Source organism: Saimiri boliviensis, chromosome 5 (assembly GCF_048565385.1).
Source record: "Saimiri boliviensis isolate mSaiBol1 chromosome 5, mSaiBol1.pri, whole genome shotgun sequence".
NCBI lineage: Eukaryota > Metazoa > Chordata > Mammalia > Primates > Cebidae > Saimiri > Saimiri boliviensis.
In genome coordinates this window covers 127,914,540-127,935,436 of record NC_133453.1, presented here as the reverse complement: position 1 = coordinate 127,935,436, position 20,897 = coordinate 127,914,540, and the positions used below count along the sequence as shown (strand labels likewise).

Sequence of the window (20,897 nt, the reverse complement as noted above, 5' to 3'; positions counted from 1 at the left end):
GTCTTTATGTTGCTAGTAAGATTTGAAAGTTTGTTAGCTGCGTTATTGACCATCAACAAAAGTATTAAATTCCAAATGCATGGAATTCCCCCAAGTGAAACTGGTTATTCTTGTCTTCGTTGAATATGTCACTGCTTTTCTGGCCTATATTTAATGACCCTCAGTGTCCTTTTCTGGTGGCTCCCTGGTTTTCCCCAGGTTCATTCCAGAACCCTGGTCAGCCTGCAGTACCACGTGTGGGCCGGGTGTTCAGGTCCGAGAGGTGAAGTGTCGTGTGCTCCTCACGTTCACGCAGACCGAGACTGAGCTGCCCGAGGAAGAGTGTGAAGGCCCCAAGCTGCCCACGGAACGGCCCTGCCTCCTGGAAGCATGTGACGAGAGCCCGGCCTCCCAGGAGCTGGACATCCCTCTCCCTGAGGACAGTGAGACGACTTACGACTGGGAGTACGCTGGGTTCACCCCTTGCACAGCAACGTGTTTGGGAGGTATTTGAACCTTTGCTTAAGGGACAGTTATGTTGTGTGTTGCTAGTGGATTGAGAAATTGCTGGCCGGGCGCGGTGGCTCAAGCCTGTAATACCAGCACTTTGGGAGGCCGAGGCGGGTGGATCACAAGGTCAAGAGATCGAGACCATCCTGGTCAACATGGTGAAACCCCGTCTCTACTAAAAATACAAAAAATTAGCTGGGCATGGTGGCGCGTGCCTGTAATCCCAGCTACTCAGGAGGCTGAGGCAGGAGAATTGCTTGAACCCAGGAGGCGGAGGTTGCAGTGAGTCGAGATTGCGCCATTGCACTCCAGCCTGAGTAACAAGAACGAAACTCCGTCTCAAAAGAGAAATTGCTAAATCAAGGAAGTCAAATATGCAAATTAGCAGACGTCTAAAGGAGGTGAAGTCATTCAAATAACTGAAAACTATACTTGTTTCCTTCCTTCCTTCCTCCCTCCATCCCTCCTTCCCTCCCCTCCCTCCTTCTCTCTCTTTCTCTCTCTCTCTCTCTCTTTCTCTTTCTTTCTTTCTTTTGTGATTATTTTAGAAGGTAAAGGAGTGTAGGACTCTATCCTAACCAAAAGTATGTTTCTTTGCCTGAGAATCGATCTGCATAACTGGGATGGGGGCGGGAATCACTGGTTCACATGGAATAACTAGAAGAATGCAGAATGGGTAAGTTAAGGCCATCTTGTGCGTAAATCAATCTTACAGATTGAAGTAGCTTGGAATTGCCATTCCTGATACAACTCTAGATCGGAATTTGTTCTCAGAAAATATTTGGGTTCATATCTGCACATTGGGCCAGCACCTAGGGGAAAACACTCATCACCCTGATTTATGTTTGTGTGCCTAGAGGGCGGCACACACAGCCAGGAAACCCTGTTAGGATTAGAAAGTGGTTGTATGGCCAGGTGACCCCTTTGGGGTGAAAAGTTGGCCCCCTGATGATTTGTGCAATCTAGGATCCCAAAGGAAGTGGAGCAGCAGTTAGCAGGAGTCCAGATAGCCGCTCTCGAGGACTCTATTGAAAGTAAAAACATAGAAATAACAAAGAAGAAAACTGTATCTGTTACTCATATGAAGGAGACTGGGTCTGACCAGGAATCCAGAGCCCCTGTTACCCTGTCCTTTGACCCCTGACTGTGCCTTCCAGCCAGCTGCCGTGTGCAGAGCTTGGTGCCTGAATGTGCTCTGCTCTCAGTCCACCCAGCGGTGGGAAAAGCACAAGGAGCTCCTGGCTCAAGAGCATGCTTTACTCCTCGCAGTAGGCTTCAGCCCATTACTTGAAACTCCCTATCAGGTTGTGGAGCTCGTGGCCCGTTCATTGTGCCTGAACCCCTCACTCTCTGTTTCCTGGGCTCTTGAACCTGAATTCTCAATCCTTGTCATCTCTATGACTTGATTCTGTCTTTCTCTTTTCTGTCTAATTCAACTTCTATACCTGCCTCTCCTTGCCACTTTTGTCTAACATTGCCAGCCTGGCTAAAGTGGCCTGGGCCTTATCCTCAGACTGCCCCTAAACTACTGCCTTGCAGACAGAGTTGCACATGTGGACTTTGCTGCCTCTGGATTCTTTCTCCCTCTTACTTCTGTCTGGTTGCTAGAAGTCCATGCCATCTAGCCAGGAATTTAGACTCTGGTTTACTTGGACCTCAAATGCCTGCGTTATCTCTTCCCTCTACAGCACATTGTCTCAGTGCCCCCCACACTGCCATGTGTCTGTTCTTGCCCAATCCAAACTCCTGCCCACTCTAGAATTCAGAATCCTGGACACTTTCTCTTTCAATGTCTTAGAAACCTTAACTCTAACGTGCCCTTGGCAATTTGGAAACTGGCGCTTTCTCTTGATGAGTTTGGGGAATCCCTCTAGAGGTAGCCACTGAGATGCAACGATGGTCTCCTATTCCATCACAATAATACATGCCTGGAACTTTCTACTGTATGACTACAAAATGGCAGTTGTCTCCACCGCTTCTGAGCCACCACATTGCTGCAGTTGCGCTAGAGACTTGGAGCTGTGTCTTTCATTAGGAGAGCAGAAATGAGTCCAGCTATTGCTTGCACACCCCAGCATCTACCTTGTAATCTCAAGCTTTTAAATGCTCTGGGTAGAATCCCTGTTTCATCTTCTCCTGACTAGTGAGATCCCCTCAAGTTGGGAAAGCATAGCATGTTGGGTACTGGGAACTCAACAGGCCAGTCAGAGTTGCCCAAAGAGAGATGACCAGGTAAATTCGAATTCAGCTGAGAGAGACTGCTGTTAGGCTTCATTTTGGGCGCCTTTTGCTAAAATACTAGAATCTGCCTTGTGTTCCCGGTACTCACTGAGATGGCCCTAGATTCAACCTGCAGGGTGACTGAACCCACAGGATAATTTTCTCTCTTCTTTTTTTTTTTCAGTAACAGCTTTATTGATATATACTGCACACACCATATAATTTTTGCGTTTGAAGTATACAATATAGTGATTTCTAGTTCCAAAGTTGTGCAGCCATTAACACAATCAATTTCAGAAACTTTAATTGCCTCCCAAAGCAGCACTATATCTGTAAGCAATCATATCCCATCTTCCCTCAAACTCTAACCTCTGGAAACCACCACTCTTCCATATAATGTACAGAATGGAATTATGTAACATGTGGTCCTCCTTGACTGCCATCTTTCACTTAGCATAGTGTTTTCAAGGTTCATCTATGTTGTAGCATGTGTCAGTACTTCACTCGTTTTTATGGCCAAATAGTATTCCCTTAGTATATGGTTACACAACATTTTATCCATCATCGGTTGTTAGAAATTTAGGTTGTTTGCATATTTGGCATATTGAGAATAGTGCTGCTGTGAACATTCATGAATGTGATTTTGTATGGACATACATTCTTATATCTCTTGGTTATATATCTTGGAGTAGATAGAATTACCTTTGAATCCATGTAAAACATACAAGTTTTTTGACAGTTGACTAATTGAGTTTGATTATCCTTAGTGGCTCTGTGTAACTTTTGACCTGCTATGAGAAGAGAAACTGCCTTGCATCTGTCAGAAATGCAATGCAGTATTCAGATGGGTGACGTTAAGGTGCCCATTTGCTTTATGATATATTCTTATGTATCTGAAACACATTGCCCATATTTTAAAAGAGCTCAAGTTGGTAGCCTTTCACCACTCAGTTAAGCATCAATTTAGCCTTATAGAGTATATTTTATCATTTAATCCTGGAATAATATATTGAAATGAGCCTTGGACACCTACTAACCCAAATGTTATAGTTGGGGAAGCTGAGACTCAGATTCCATTATAAAATCAAAAATAAAAGACGAATAACTTGATTCTCATTCATTAGAGAGGGTTGGTTAAACTCTAAGTACATATAATAAGCTTCCTAACTTTACAAAAAGTGACATTTTTTAATTTCTTGGGTTCAGGATTAAAGTTCTTATAATAAATAACTAAATTCTATAAAAACTGGCCAGGCACAGTGGCTCACGCCTGTAACCCCAACACTTTGGGAGGCCGAGGTGGGTAGATCATGAGGTCAGGAGATCGAGACCATCCCTGGCTAACATGGTGAAATTCTGTCTCTACTAAAAAAATACAAAAGTTAGCCAGCATGATGGTGTGTGCCTGTAGTCCCAGGTACTCAGGAGGCTGAGGCAGGAGAATTGCTTGAACCCAGGAAGCAGGGGCTGCAGTGAACCAAGACCGTGCCACTGTATTCCAGCCTGGGTGACAGAGCAAAACTGTGTCTCAAAAACAAAAACAAAACCAAAAAACCTGAAGAGCTAAGTCATAAAACCAAAATCCTTTAGAAAGGCTGGGATGAGAATTGTGGGGGAGGTGACTCATGCCTGTAATCCCAGAACTTTGGGAGGCTGAGGCAGGAGGATCTCTTGAAGCCAAGAGCTCAAGATCAGCCTGAGCAACATAGCAAGACCCAGTCTTTAGAAAAAAAAAAAAAAAAGGAAATAAATAAAATAAAATAAAGGCTGGGAATTGGGTACTAGCTCTGTGTTACAATCCATGGTCCTTCACCAAGTTCGACACTAAATCGTCAGGGATGTAAAATAGACAGAACATACTCTTTGCCTTGATGAAGCACAGCTTTTGGTTTTTTGGCTTGACTGTCCCAACCACACTGCTTATAATCAGTGGTACTTGCCTCTGTGATCTACTTCAATGTGGTTCAGTAAGCTCAGCTTCCATAAGTCCACTAATGTGTGAGTTATGAATGTGGGCTATTAGCCTTCACCCTGGATAGCAGAGAGGGTAAGTCTGCAATGACTGACAACCACAATAAAATGAAATTTACACAGGCATATATTTATTTCTTCAACATTCTTATTTCTGCTAGAAAAGTAATACACAGAAATGACAAGTTTCTGAAAAGATCAAATTTGGTCGCATTCTGATATTCTGTATTTTCTAACCTATTTTCACATCATACAGGAAATAAGAATAAATCCATTTGTTGTAATTACGGATGCTTAAGATCCTTGCGTAAGTCTGTTTTCACATTGGAGTAGCAACAGAGAATTCTTTTTTAATTCCTAAAAGCATGAAGAATCCAGACACCAATCTCCAGCTTCCAAAGTATATTATGTATGTATGTATGCATGAAGCAGTGTCTGTGTGCATATAAGTAATGTGCACACAAACACACACACGTGCATCCTGGAAGATGTGCCTACCTTTTTAGTACCCTCTGGTAAGGATTTATGATTTATTACATCATAAACATTCCTTACCAAAGTTCTTTTGTATTTTATATTGTTTGTTGTTTTTCCAACCTCATTTTTTCACCTTTATATTTTCCAGCAACATAGGCTAGGAATATATATGTGGACATTTGAGACCTAACCCCGTTATGAACCTCAGCTCTGCAACTCTCTTTGTGCCATTTGTTTAAATTTGTAGAGGTGTGGTTTATTTTGCTATAATGATAGGAGTCATACCTACCTCATTAGGCTTAGTGAAATAATTAAATGTGATTATTAAATAAGGTGATATTTGAAGAGTGTTTAATCACAGTGTGTGCTACATTGTAGGTAATAAATGTTAGTGAGATGACTATTTTACGATATAATAATAGAGCATTCCTCTTATATTGGAATGCTATTGATTATTTCTCTTTTTAAAAATCTGACTAAATTGCTGAACACCTTAATACTTCTAATCATTTTTCAGCTTATTTTTATGAGTTTTCTAAGTAAATGATCATCCGCTATTAATGATGATTTTATCTTTCCCTTTCCAATAGTCATTTAAGTTTCACATTTTATTGCATTGTCTAGAATTCTAAGAATAGTTGTAAATAATGTGGCTAATGCCAATCTTGTCTTGGTCCTGGCAGTAACAGGAATCTCTTTATTGTTTCATTTTAAAACAATGTTCTGCAAATATTTATTGCATGTTTCTATGTGCCAGGCACTGGCCTAGGTGATAGTGACTCAGTAGTTCCTAGCTTTGGAACTGAACTCTAATAGGGAAAATGCATTCATCATATAATCATACTCACACATATATAGAGTTACCACTGGTTACAGCAATTGCAAAAGAAGTATATGGTGCCATGAAAAGGGACATTTGACCTAATTAGAGAAGTAAGGAAAAGCCTCCCTAAAATAGATTACATTTGAATTTAAATATAAAGGATGAGGCATTAGCTACGCAAAACGGGGTTTAAAGGGATAATTTCCAGCAGAAAGAGCATATGCAAAGGCCGGCAGAAGGCTGCATGATACATTCCAGGAATGGAAGAAGCCAGGCACAGTTGGAATACTGCGAATGAGACAGGGTTTAGTGTGGCATGGTGCTAGACAGGGAGGCAGAGGCTGGACAATTATGGCCTTTCAGGCCATGTTTTTTTAAGTCTATCCCAAGATCAATGGGAAACCATTCAAGTGATGAAAGTGGGGGTTACGTGACCCAATTTTTATTTATTTCAAAAAGGTTAGTCCAGCTGTATTGTAGAGAATGGATTCGAAAGGATAAGGATGGTGTGAGAGAGATCACATAGGAAGGTATGCCTATTCCAGGCAAGAGCCTGAACTGGAGTGGTGACTGTGGTTAGAGACGGAGTATGGCAGATGGCTTTGAGAGAGGAGATAAAAGAATCCGTCAGTGGAGTGGGTAAGCAGGAGTGTGATGGCAAGTCTGAGTCCTAGAACTGTTTTCTGAGATGGCGCGTGCTAAACGTTGGTGAGGGAACTCATGAGTTCATTTATGGACATAATGCTTTTAAGGTGCCTCCCAAGTTCCAAGTGGAGATGCTAAGTAGTCAGTTGGATGTGTGAGTCTGAAGTGAAGAGGCACTGTCTGAACTGGAATTGTACATTGATGCATCATCTGTGTATCCAGGGATTAAAAGCCAGGAGAATGGATGAGAATTTTCGGGGGAATACCTATGAGGAGTGCAGAGGGTCTAGGACTAAGTCCTGAGGAAATGCAGCATTCAGTGGCTGGGTGGAGGACACTGAGCCACCAAGGTCTGAGAAGAAGATCAGCGAGATTTGATGAAAATGGAAGGCTGTGGTGTGGTGGGAACCGAGGCCACGTGTGTTGTGTGCTATGCAGCGGCGGAGAGGCGAGGGTTCAGAACTGGCACTGGGTTCAGCAATGTGAACCACTGGGGACCGAAGGAAAGGTCATTTCAGTGGTAGAGCAGAGATAGAAACCAGATGTGAAGGGGCGGAGCAAAGAATGGTAAGTGACAGAGTGGAGATGAATAGAGGAGATATATATATATATATATATATATATATATATATATATATATATATTTTTTTTTTTTTTGCAGCAAAATTTGGCCGTGTTAAAGAAGACAGAGAGGAGATGACTAAGATGGCCTTGTGGGTTGAGGAGATCTGTGTGGGTGTGGGTGAGGGTTGGTGGTATTTAATGTCGCAGAGCCTTGGGCACATTTAAAAGGCAACAAGAAAGCCCCAGAATGAAAGTGAAAGGCAAAGGAATCAATCAGTTCTCTCAGAAGATGGAAGGGGATGAACCTTCAAGCACAGTCATGGAGATCGGTCTTAAATCATTGGAAGGGCGGCTTCTGATTGTAATAGGCAGGGAAAAGGCTAGTGAGGCTATGAGAGTAGGGGGGTTTGTATGCTTAAAAAAGGAAGTTCCCATCTGGTTGTTTCTGTGTTTTTGTGCATAGGAATATTTGCTGAAAGTGATTGGTAGGTGAATGACAGATGTTTGAGGTAACGATGTAATTGTATACTGCTGATTATAATATGCTATTATTTACTTTAGGGGATATATATATGTATGAGTGACACTGATGCATATAAATGTACTCTATTTTGGATAGTGGAGTACAAGAATTCCTTTCTACAAATGGTAAAATAGGAACAAAGATTGCATTGGCCCACTATGGGCTTATTTGAGCGTACTCCCAATAGAGACGTGTTCCCGACATGGTACATTAGCAACTGCCGTTCTGTTTTCTCCGAATCGCTTCAAACCATGACAGGCCTCAAGCCGTAGTTTCTTCCAGCTCCTCTTGACATAATTGGTCACTTCCGCCCAGGCTCCAGTGGTTTACGATGCCCTTCCTAAGGCCAAATGGCTTTCAACAATCCTTAATCTTTACCAGCTGTCCCCTCGACTAGTTCCTAAAAAGAACTCACCTATTCGAAGTGCTACAAAATTTGCATTTTAACACCAAACAGGATACCTTTGGATCCGTAACATATTATGCTTCACTCTTTTTCATTACCCGGGACTTTGCAGTAGTACCCCTTCAGTCAAATTAGCTAATCAGCAGAAAGAGAAAAATATTAACCGTTCTTTCCTGTATGATCCTAGGCCTGTGTGTATGTCTGTATTTCAGAAACAAAGAGCATTGTTATATATAATATAGCATTATACAAGCCAACACTGTATGAGGTAGATCTATTTTTTTCCTCATGTAGGTTTAGGTATCAGGTTTGAGTAGTTTTGTGGATGAACTGCCATTTTCTATACCTTTTTAAAATAGTTTACCTCATAGAAATCACCTGTTTAAAATGTTTAGCAGCACTAGTTCCTACAACTGTCTAAATCCTTCCGTGGTTTTGGGATTGAGGGGAAGCATCATGGCTCCACGTTCAACATTATTTTCAAGTTCCCCCCCACTTACTGTGATATTCAGTCCATGTTCTTAGAATAATTTTTAAATAAATTACATCATTTAGATTCACTTGGGACAAAACCCATTTCATGGGGATACGGAAATTCATTATCTAGAGTTGTTCATCAAGTCTGAAGTTGCTGTAAGCCTCCCTGTTCTCCTTTTTTCTGCCACAAATAATCTGTGATCTATCTACTGTTTGGCCTAGGGCTTTATAAAAATTCTAATGGGTGGAGTTGGGGAGTATAGTTGTTTATTATTCACTTATGTTGGACTATATTATAGTCAGAGAATGTTACCTGCATCATTTATGACTTTTGGAACTGACTGCAGTTTTCTAGACTAATAGAGAATCCGTTTTTGTTAGTTCCATGGGTGCTTCAAGAAAGCATGTCGCGTCTATTTCTAGGGCCCAAGGCTCCTTAATTTTTAAATCAACGTAATTTTCTTACACAAATTATTTTTTCTTTATTTATTTTACAAGTCGATGTGTTAAATGCCAAGTGGCACATAGAAGGCTCTGCCTACAGATTTGTAAAATCTCTCCTGGTATTTGTTACGCTCTGTGTATATGTGTGTGTTATGTTCTGTTGACATGTTGAAGTCGTCAAGACTGTTGTTTGCAAATGGCGGAAACCCAACCAACCAAAAGGAACGTGTCAGCTAGTTTACCGACTCTGCTTCTTTTCTTGGAGACTGTGTTTTTACCTTTTAAATATTAATTTATTTCTTGATGAAGGCTAAAATGTATATATATATATATTTTGAGACAGAGTCTCTGGATTGCCCAGGCTGGACTCCAGTTGTACAATCATAGCTCGCTGCAGCCCCAACCTCCTGGGCTAAGGTGATCTCACCCAGCCTCCCGAGTAGCTGAGATTATAGGCGTGCCCACTACACCCAGCTATTTTTTGTATATTTTTGTGGAGATGGGGTCTCACTATGTTGCCACAAGCTACGTATATTTTCATTTTTCTTAAAAAAAAGAAAAAGGCTCTTTCATGATAACACTGCAAAAGTCAAATGTGAAGTAAGGGATGTTGCCTCATGCTACGAAAGGAACTTATTCAAAAAATGATGCTAATATTTCAACACTTACTGTATTATGTTCTAAATTCATAGTTGTAATTATTACCTAAATTTTGTTATAAAATGAGGTAAACTTATTTTTATAATTTTTACTTTTGTAACTTTAATTTTTGAAGGTAAATGTTTAATCAAATATTTTACAGTGAGAGGTGTCAAAGTAACTTTGTAGGGCCAATGGATAGGATGGGAGCTATTTTGTGGCCATCTTTGGGAAATATACTGTACTTCAATGAGTATCCTAAATCGTCTACTAAACTTCTAGATTCTTTTCAGTAAACTTGCTTTAAGACAGAAAAGTGTGTCATGAGTATTGTACAATTACATCCAGAATGGGTTATAATGGTGCTTTAAGGCCCACTCATTGAGAAAGTGTTCCAGAATAGTCTCCAAATTAAAAATTTGTAAGGAATTTTTATTACAAGTTAAAGTATATTTGAAAGATAACTGGATTTTTCTCAGATTTAAAAAAATGGAACATACTAGAAAATGAACATTTAAACCTCTGCAAGGTAACTAAGTTTTGATATTTGCAAATAAAACCCAGAGTTATTAAGTCGTAGCAATGCCTTCTTATATCTCAGGTTAGCCAATGTTTATTTTAAAAGTTCATAGAAGCTACGTGCAGATTTAATACTGCATCCTGCCATGGCAGGGAACATAAAATTACAACTGAAGACAGCAGGAGAAAATTTATTGGAAAGAACTGAACATCACAAATATATATTTTAGAAGTATTTTTGGCCAATACTACATCCTGTAAAATACTGTAAAATGGTTGAATTGAAACGTGGCATTTGGGAAAAGACCCACAACCTTGTGACATGATGGAACGCACATTTTGGCATGAAAATGAATGCATTTGCATATTTCAGATAACGTAGTTGCTATTACACTTTGTATGTGATGGTTTAATCAGAACTTTGATTTACATTTCGTTCCATCTGATCTCCCAATATTTTTGTGTGTGTGTGTCTCAACAAAGAATGCTGGTTGAGAACATGGGCTTTGGAGTCCGACAGACCTGTCTGGCCTCAAAGGGAAAATATGCCTGTGAAAGTTCCTATTTTCACAAGGAGTCGTCTTGTACTTTTTGGCTGTATTGTATTTTAGAATCCCTAGAGTGTGTACAAAAGAAAGAGCACTGAATTAGGAGGCAGGGAATTTAATTTTTAGACTTGAATCTACCACATTTTTGCTGTCTCAACTTCTCTCTAGACCTCAGTTTCCTTATTATCAAATTAATAAAATGAAGGTAATGACACTATCTTTCGACCTCACAGATTATCGTGAAAGCAGTTTGTACACTTTTCAAATAGGATGTATTATTATTGTTTTTCCTAGCAATAGGAAAATATGGTCATAGTGAACAGGAACTCAAACCATAAGTAAAATTTTGAAGTTATGTATCTGCCAGATTTAGCACATATGCAATGATGTAGAGAAAATGTTATTCTTTAGCAGCTGGTTCAAAAATTCCTCTGAGGGAAACTATTGTGACTGTTTGGAAGGAGCACCTTGATGGCTTATTTGGGGGAACTCCTAGCTTTGAGTACATTTGGAATGCAGGTAAGTCCAAGGGTAGATGGGGAGTCGAGATGCTCTTGAATGTTTCAAGGGGCCTGGATTTGGGAGAGAGGGAGTAAAGGGACTGAATTTAAAAGGTGAATGAGAGAGTATCATAGACTGGGAGACTTTGGATATGCTAAGTTATTTGCTCCCAGGTGTGCCCTGAAATGTAGCCTGCAGCCCCATGATAGTCAAAAGGGCAGTGGGATAAGAATGACAAGACCTAAGACTCTATTTTTTTTTCACAATGAATTATTCTATGTTAATTGCATTTTTTTTCCTCTTTCCAACCTCCAGGTCATCAAGAAGCCATAGCAGTGTGCTTACACAGCCAGACCCAGCAGACGGTCAATGACAGCTTGTGTGATAGGATCCATCGTCCTCCAGCCATGAGCCAGGCCTGTAACACAGAGCCCTGTCCCCCCAGGTATGTGTTGATGTGTTGTCTTGTGCTCCTGTGTATACCATATCTGGGTGGTAATGCCTTTCCCTGCAGAGAAACTCATCTAAGTGCAGACTTGTGGGTTCACCCAAGGTAGATGTTCTAAGCCTGTTTCAGAATTCTCTTCTCTGCTCAAGTTATGCTCCAGCCAGATTCTTGCCTAGGTGCTCAGATAGATACAGCCATGTTGAACAGGAATGCTCTTGAGGCTGACTTTTATTGCATCAAACACAAATGAACATAAACTGCTACCCGCAAAACCATGAGATCAGCAGATTTGTTTTTCTCCTCCCTGTTTCCTCCAGGACACTTCTTCCCTTTATATCCCACCAGAAAGCACAGGATTTGCATTAGAGTTAACAATGGTACGCAGTAGGTGCTTAATCCGTATTTGTTACGTGACTATGTGATCTCCTATTTGATACCTAGCACTCACACTGATGTGTTATGACCTTTCCCACTGACTTGCCTTGGATCTCAGATTGTGGGGTGTAATGTTATAAACCCCAATGAGTAGGTGAGGGTGTCCTTCTTTGATCTCTTCGGCTGATAGGTTTACCTTAATAATTAATCTGCTTCGTTGCTTAAGTCCTGGTAAGATCCTGAGGAATTTTATCAGAAGAGAAGTAGGTTGTTGTCATGTTCCTGTGTCTCTGGTGCTGCAAGCTACAGAGGGTGATAACTGATCACCACCGACTTCTCACACAAGACCTTTCTGAATAAAGCCCCCAGTCTTTTCCTTCCTCTCTCCTTTACCTTTATTATCTGGTGACCCCTCTTCTGCGAGAAGAATTAGTTGCCAAAAATGTTGAACATATTCCCCGTCACCTCCCTTCTCTCCTACCTCTTGGTCATCATGTTGCCCCACTAACGGGGTCCTTTCATTTGCTAAAGCAAGTTCTGCTATGTTTAGGACTCTCGGTGATTGAGGAAGGTTATTGTGTCCACCTGCCTTATCGATCTAAGGATAAGTATATTTTATGTTTATTCAGAAAATAAGTTGTGCTTCTGGAATTCTCTTGACCCTTCTGATTTTGATTCCATGCAATCTGTTGGCTATGATGTATTTCCTGCCTCATGGCATAAGGGTGGTGAAGGTGGGGATCAGTACATGAGGCAGCCCTAGAAATGCGGTCCTCCACATCCTGGAGATGGGCACCCCTTCCTTGAGAGTCTTGTTCTCCAGCCTGCACAGTCTCAGGAGGCGGCCAGCTTCTGTGTGCCTCGTCCTTGGTGAAACCACACCTGCCATGTGATGGGCACAGTGTTTTGTATCCATTACCGTATTTCTCACTTCCGCTGAGGTCTGCAGAAGTACTGGGAGCTTGTTGGCTTTGCGTTAGAGCCATCTTGCTGTGTGTGGTTGAGGCGATGCAGTAGTGGCCTGTAGACTTACCTTGGTGAGCAGAGCAAGGCCCAGAAACAGCCCTGGGACATCTGCTTCGCTGCCACCTCCCACTCCCACCCCCAGGTTTACGGCATTCCAGAGTAATCCACGCTAGAATGCGGATTGCAGACGAGACAGTAAGGAGGGGTTTTAGGAAGGTTTGATCCAACCAGGAGTCAAGACATCTACTTTGTCAAGTACGTCCAGACTTTTCCAAGAATAGCAAATCTATCAGAGCAGTGTTAATACATATTCACTTGAAATGACCCTTTTATCTTTAGAGAAATGGCGCTTGCGTAATGGCACTTAGTAATCGGAATTATTTATCTATGTTTCTCGGTTTTTTCTATTCTGATATTGGAACCACTGAATTAGCTACTTTTGGAAAAGCCAGGGTTTCTGTTTTCCGCTGCCACATCCCTCCCCTGAGGCAGCGAAGATGGAAAGAGATGACCACCTTCCTGAACAGGAGCAAGGCACAGGGGGAAATACAGGGAGGGATCAAAACATTTTGACTTCCCCACATTTTTCTCCAATAGTTACATTTCTCCACGTATTTTCCCAATAGTTACATTTCTCCACGTATTTCCCCATGACATTGGAATCGTGTACTACATCATTTTGTAAACTGTTTTCTTAAACTTAATCTGGGGATGAGGCACGAGGCAGATGTTAAAGAAACAGCATCTCAAGAGCAAGAATACTATGAGGACCTAAAATACATTGGTGGGGCAGGGAAGTGGGGGAGGTTGGTGCAGTGGTCAGGGAAGTCCTTCCTGAGGAAATTATTGAGGACGTAAAACACAAGCAGGAATAGGCCAGGATGGGTATAGAAGAATGAGTGTTCTGGCAGAGGGGACAGTATATGCAAAGGCCTTGAGGAAAGAAAGAGCTCAGTGTGCTCAAGGAACTGGAGAGAAAGGAAATCAGTGTGTCGTGAGATGAGACAGGCATGGGCAAGAGCCACAGTGAGCACTTGGACTTCATCCAGAGAGTCAGTGGGAAGCCATTGGAGGGTTTGAGCAATGAAGTGGTACATCAGATTTACGTTTTTAAAAAGATTACTCAAACCCTGAAACGGGAGAACAAAGATGGATACAATTATATCAATTATAAAATTTTTTTTGAGTCGGAGTCTTGCTGTGTCTCCCAGGTTGGAGTGCAGGGGCCCAATCTTGGCTCACTGCAACCTCCGCCTCCCAGGTTCAAGCGATTCTCCTGCCTCAGTCTCCTGGGTAGCGGGGATTACAGGCACACACCGCCATGCCTGGCTGATTTTTGTTTTGTTTTAATAGAAATAGGGTTTCACTATGGTGGTCAGGCTGGTCTCAAACTCCTGACCCCGTGATCCTCCTGCCTTGGCCTCCCAGAGTGCTGGGATTATAGGTGTGAGCCACCGCACCCAGCCAGTTATAATGTTTTTTAAGAAAATTACTTAAAACTAGGGATTCAGCTCCCCACAATTCCATCTGAGTGTCCTGCATTTAAAGCTTGCTTCCATGTGAATCTGCAAATCACATCATTTCCTTTTTACTGTTTATATGACACCAACAACATTTTTTTTTTTTTGAGACAGAGTTTCACTCTTGTTACTCAGGCTGGAGTGCAGTGGCGCAATCTTATGGCTCATTGCAAGCTCTGCCCCCTGGGTTCCAGCGATTCTCCTGCCTCAGCCTCCCAAGTAGCTGGGATTACAGGTGCCCATCACCATACCCAGCTAATTTTTTGTATTTTTAGTAGAGATGGAATTTCACCATGTTGGCCATGCTGGTCTCCACCTCCTGACCTCAGGTGATCTACCTGCCTCAGGTGATCCTCAGCCTCCCAAAGTGCTGGAATTACAGGCATAAGCCACTGTGCCCAGCCACCAACAACATTCTACATCAAAATAGTTGAATCCCTTTCTATATTTGTAGCCATGAATATCAATGCATCTCTACTGTCTTTTTCAAAAATGCTCAGTGTTTCCTTCAGAAACATTGCTTTCCCAACCTTGGCCCCATGCTCCAGCGTTTTACAGAGCAGTTTTAAGAGTTCTGTAATCAGTAAATCCTTTTCTCTTTTTTTTTTTTTTTTTTTTTTTGAGATGGAGTCTTGCTCTGTCACCCAGGCTGGAGTGCAGTGGTGCAGACTTGGCCCACTGCAACCTCTGCCTCCTGGGTTCAAGTGATTCTTCTGCCTCAGCTTCCTGAGTAGCTTGGACTACAGGCATATACCACCATGCCCAGCTAATTTTTATATTTTTAGTAGAGATGGAATTTTGCCATGTTGGCCAGGCTGGTCTCAAACTGACCTCAAGTGATCTGCCCGCCTTGACCTCTCAAAGTGCTGGGACTACAGGCGTAAGCCACTGCACCTGGCTCCTAAATCCTTTACTATGTACTGTTTTATTTAAAACAATGGATGAACCCGTTCATGACATTTCTGCACTATATCAGGTGTTTTGCTCTGCAAAAAATTTGAAAATCACTGCCCTAGGTAGTCTCTTTTTGGTGAAAGGTAGCTAGTACTATTATGATTAATAGCCTCACATTCTTTCCAGAAATGTGCTAATAAACATATAGTGATTAAAGGCTCTTATTTTCTGTCTATGAAAACCGAAATTTAGCATTTTTAGGTAATTGGTTGGTTGTCCATGAGCATGCACTGAATAAATTGCATACTCCAAAATAAAGCCCCGACATGGAGCGTTTCTCATGAGATGTCATCTAGTTCAAACCTGCCTTCTCCGGGTGGCCAAATGGAAGCTGTGGGAGCCCACATGTCATGCTACCCGCAGAGCTGCTCTCCTGACTTCCAAGCCGTCCACTAGCCATCCCCTTTGTCCACGCTAGCTAGTACTGTAGTATTCTAGAAAGATGACTACAAAAAATACGGTTTAGAATTTGCACAGACTTTAAATTGTGACTACAATTTGGCTAAGTGTGATTTTTTTTTTTTTTTTTTTTTTTGGGACAGGGTCTCTCTTTGTTGTTCAGTCTGGAGTGCAGTGGTGTGATCACAGCTCACTGCAGCCTTGAACTCCTGGGCTCAAGTGATCCTCCTGCCTCAGCCTCCCAAGTTGCTGAGATTACAGGAATGAGCCATGTGTGTCACTAATTTTTTTAAATTTTGAAATGTTTGAGAGACGAGGTTTTTCTCTGCCATCCAGGCTGGAGTGCAGCGGTGCAGTAACAGCTCACTACAGCCTTGACCTCCTGGGCTCAAGCCATCCTCTCTCAGCCTTCCAAGTCTCTGGGATTATAGGCATGAGCCACCACACCCAGCCAGATATGATGCATTTATAGCCATTAACGAAGAAAAGTAAAAAGAAGAAAATACAGCCCAGTGTGTTGGGGTATATTTTATTCCTAGATTCAAATATTACCTCAAATCGACATTAAGCTAGTCTTCACCAGAGTCTGCCCTCTGTTTCTAGCCAAGTAACAACTAAAACAGAGAAAATGAAAATAACAACATGAAAGGCGCTTTGAATGAGAATGATTTGCATATCACGGGATGAAAAGAGAGGCCCTGAGAACACTGATGAAACTCTCAATTTTGCTTTTGTAAAAATAACTGTTACACTCTTGCTCTGGAAGTGAAGATAGCCATAATGTGTCATCAGATAATTTTTTTCAGAAAAGAAAGCCAAAATGTGAAACAAGTTACAATTCATTCTCTGTCATTCGAAGAATTAGTACGTAAAGTTGGCATTATAACCACAATTATGTTCACGATAAGATAACTTGATTTTATAATTTTTAATTTATATTTTCAACCTGAAGTCCAGCTCATTTGCCACCACTTTATCATGAAATCTGAGCTGCTTTTTTGAGTGGAGTCACATAAAATGGCCTTTTATGGTTTTAGTTCTCTGATAATATGCACCTGAGATTCTTGACAATTTACTTTTCAATACCTGATGAATTTGTCCTAATCATGTGTAACTGCCACTGCCTTAATTCAGATGTGTTTTACCTGAACTGTTTTAACAGTTTCTAAATGAACTCTTCCCTCACGTTTCCTGCGCTGATCTATGTGCACATGCATGACTATGAAAGATCTTTATTTTTCTAAGTTGCAAAATGACTGTGTGCACCTCTGCGTGAAACCCTTCCACAACACTCCTTTATCTGTGGATTGAAGTCCACATTCTCTCCTTCGGAGCGTGTTTGTTTCCTGGGGCTGCCATAACAAAGAACCACAAACAGAGTGGCTTCAAGAACAGAAATTTATTTCCTCCCAGATCTGGACACCAGAAGTCCAAAATTAAGGTGTCAGCAGGGTCGATGCCTTCTTAGAGCTGTGAGGGAGCCTCTGTTCCATGGCTTTTTCCTGGCAGGTAGTCTCTGGCATTCTTTGGCTTCTGAATGGCATTGTCCCTGTGATTTCTTAGGGTTTTTCTTCACTGTGTCTTTGTGTTCACACTTCTCCTTTTCGTAAGGGCACCTCTCATTTCGGAGTAGGGCCTGCTCTAATGACCTCCTCTTGATCATCTTCAACGAACGTATTTCCAAATAAGGTCACAGTCACAAGTACTGGGGATTATAACTTCCGCATTTCTTGTGGGGAGGCAATTCCACCCATAACAGTATGTAAATTAATGTCTTTGTGCCCTGAATCCAACTCTTAAGCCATACCTCCTGTCACCTCTAACACACACACACACACACACACACACACACACACACACACAAGCACTCACACTCAAGTTCACCCTAATGAACTTGTTCAGCAGTCACAGTAAATTATGCAATATGACCCACACTCCTGATCATTCATACCATTTGGACCTTTGCACGCACTATGCCCTCTGCCTCTTAGGGCCCTGTTCTACTATGACATTAGTTACTTCTCTCCCATAGAAGTAATCATTGGCTTCCTTCTCACTGGTAAAATGAAGTTCAACATACTGTAAGATAGGATCCTAACCTGAGACACTTGATAGCAAAGAACTCTGAAAAGTCGAAAGAAAACTGGAAATGGATCAGAAACACAGGATAGAGCCCCGGTTCCATGTCTCTCAAGGAATTTCAGGCAAGTTCCTTGGCTCTCTGGGCCCTGTTTCTTAATATGAATGATGAAGAAAGGTGTTGGACTTTATGATCACTGAGGTCCCCTAACTGCCAGTCTTTCATTCTGAGTAGTGCTTTCAGGTTGCATTTTTCACTCACATCTTCAAATTATGTCTAGTCCTTTTGTAGGAATCCTTACACATGAGTAGTGGGAAGTGCTCGGGGTTTGTTTTAGTTCTAAGAATCACAGCCTTGGTTTGACCTGCCCAGGAGGTCAAGACAGGGTTGAGTTTAGTGTGCAGTGCTCTTCCGTTACTCACCAACCCCGAACAAGATTTAGCAACAAGTCTAGAAATGCTTTCTTAAGTTTACTGGAGAAAGCTTGCTGGTTTATTCATGCATCGGCCTGTGTACAGTATCCCCTTTCTCTCATCACTGTGCCTCAGCGAGAGTTCTTACACATTCTCTTCCTCAGCAGTCTCTTGCCCACAGAGCTTCCAAGCTAGGAATAATAGAGCAGACAACATGTCTTGGCCACTTTGCAAAATTAAGAGTCTGTTTTTATGTGAAAGGAAATACTATTCCTCATTTCAAAGTTGCAAATTTAATAAACTTTTCAAAGGTTGAGAGTTATATTGGAAAAAAACCAGCAGAGACAAAGGTTTGATGCCAAAATAAAGGTAAGTTTACAAAAATGTTTTAGGTTCTAGAAACTAGTAGTGTAGGAATAACAGGAACAGGGTATTGCATAATATTTTCCATACAAATATTTACTGACTCCAAGGGCAATAGCAGTAAAATATCACCCCAGGGTGAAACTTACCACTGAGATTGGGTTAGACAGCCAGTGGATCTTTATTTACCCAAAGGCAAATGTATTTGATGTATTAGCCTGGACTCTCCAAGGTGGGGTGTTGGATGTTTATTTGCTTTTATGGGGTTACTCCCCCTGATCTATCCTATAAGTGCTGAGTGTCTGCTATTTGTGGAGTTTGCTTTTTCCAGGAGAGAGCCAGCAGCTTGTAGAAACATGCTGGGTTACATAATGGTCCTCCTAGTCTGAGGAGAGCCTTCTTCTCTAACAGGATTCAGCACTGCTAGGCAGGAAAGGAGGAAAACAAGAGGCAAGAATGATGTGTTTCTGTAACAACTTGTTACCTGTTTCTTAAGATAAAAAACAAGTCTTTATTGAGTTCATTGTCTGTGATAAGAAATGGTTACCCATTTCTTAAACAAAAAGCAGCTTAATCTCCAGTTCCTTGTGACTCTAATTGATTTGTCTAGCTATACACTTGCTTGAAAGAGGATCATCCTGAAGTCACGTTAATAAACTTACAAATTTAAGCTGAACTGTTTTAATCATGAAACAGAAGCCTTCTAATGATTTAGCTACGTAATCCAGTCGTCATCAAATATGACCTATGTATCGACTTTTGGTGACTTCTCTCACGTTCAAAACTTCTGGAATTTAGATGTAAGTAATTAATAGATTTCCAGGTAAGATGGTGTTGGAACATCACATTCTGCTCCAAATACAGATCAATGGTAGATGCAGAAAAGGAGGCATACCAAAGACACAATTAAGAAAACAACTGGCTAGGAAAGGGAATGGAAGCATAGGGTGGTGAATGAAGCTGCAGCTGTGATTATTTGGAGCTTGAGGTCCCAAAGCAATCGGGGAAAATGACAGTTCAGTTTCTAAGATCGAAGAAAAATAGTTGATGATTTTGGGAAAGGGAAGAAAATTAAGAAATCTGGAAGTAATGTCAGAGAAGCAAGATAAGAAGTAAACTCTTTACTGAAACTTAAGAAAAAATATCCACTCCTCGTATCAAGAGAAGCAAATGAAAATAAATCCCCACAAAGATGCGTAATAGTGAAACTACAGAAAATCAGAGATGGTAAGAAAATCTGAAAAGCTACCACACATGAAAAACAGATTAACTACAAACAACTTATCAACAAGTGGAGTTTCCAGAAGACAAAGGAATAATATCTTCAGGATACTGAGGGAAAATCATGATCACCTAGAGCTAAACTTGCTGAACTATTATTTCAAGTATGTGATTATATACATCAATTTCTAACCACATGATGGACTTTGATATCCTGAAAGGCTTTTTGCTAAATACCTCTAAAATACTGGAAATGCAGAACTAAGCTTATAATAAAGTAAGCAATATCCTCAGAAGCCAAAAACAAGCGGAAGCATTGCCTCAGTTGTCAGTCTCAGTAATGGACACTTTTGGCTTTAACATCTTTTGCCTGACAGACAAATCCTTGGACCTTCAGAAGGTAAGGAATGGAGATTCCCCATATAAAGCCAGGGTCTACCTCCGTGAAAAGGCAAATTCAAAAAATGAAATCCATCCTGTAAAGAGAGATTGCAAGGAGAACTATCTGTCTCAGCTCTGCCTCTGTATGAAAGGAATCAGAAAGACTCCCCTGAGAATCTAAGAGCTACAAATAGCCCTTTATGTAGGAATGTGATTTATATTGACTCTATGTAATCCAAAAAATTAATTCATGCTAGTCTTGATAGAGGTGATGTAAATCCTGTGTGGAGGGTTGTATCTTCTATCCAGATCTTAAAATTCCCACAAAGACATAATGAGCATAAGCTCATAATCAAAAATGAAAAAAAAAAAAAACCACATGAATAAACATGTGTGAGAGTCAGTGAGGAAAAAAGAGCATCATAAATTGGAATTATCAGGTATAGAATATAATGTAAGTTTATTTAAACTATTTACATATATAAAACAGGAAACAAAATCTATGATACGAACAATAAACTATCAAAACTA

At 41.1% G+C, this 20,897-nt stretch overlaps 1 protein-coding gene across 3 annotated transcripts in view; it reads left to right on the top strand.

Moving 5' to 3' along the window:
• The window catches only part of ADAMTSL3 (ADAMTS like 3), a 335,335-nt gene that overhangs the window by 231,793 nt on the left and 82,645 nt on the right, over positions 1–20,897 (top strand). For all 3 annotated transcript variants that reach the window (XM_074399945.1, XM_039480064.2, XM_074399944.1), the window contains exons 16-17: positions 199–485; positions 11,562–11,691. In XM_074399945.1, coding sequence (XP_074256046.1) covers positions 199–485; positions 11,562–11,691 — 417 coding nt within the window. The remainder of the gene's footprint in view (positions 1–198; positions 486–11,561; positions 11,692–20,897) is intronic.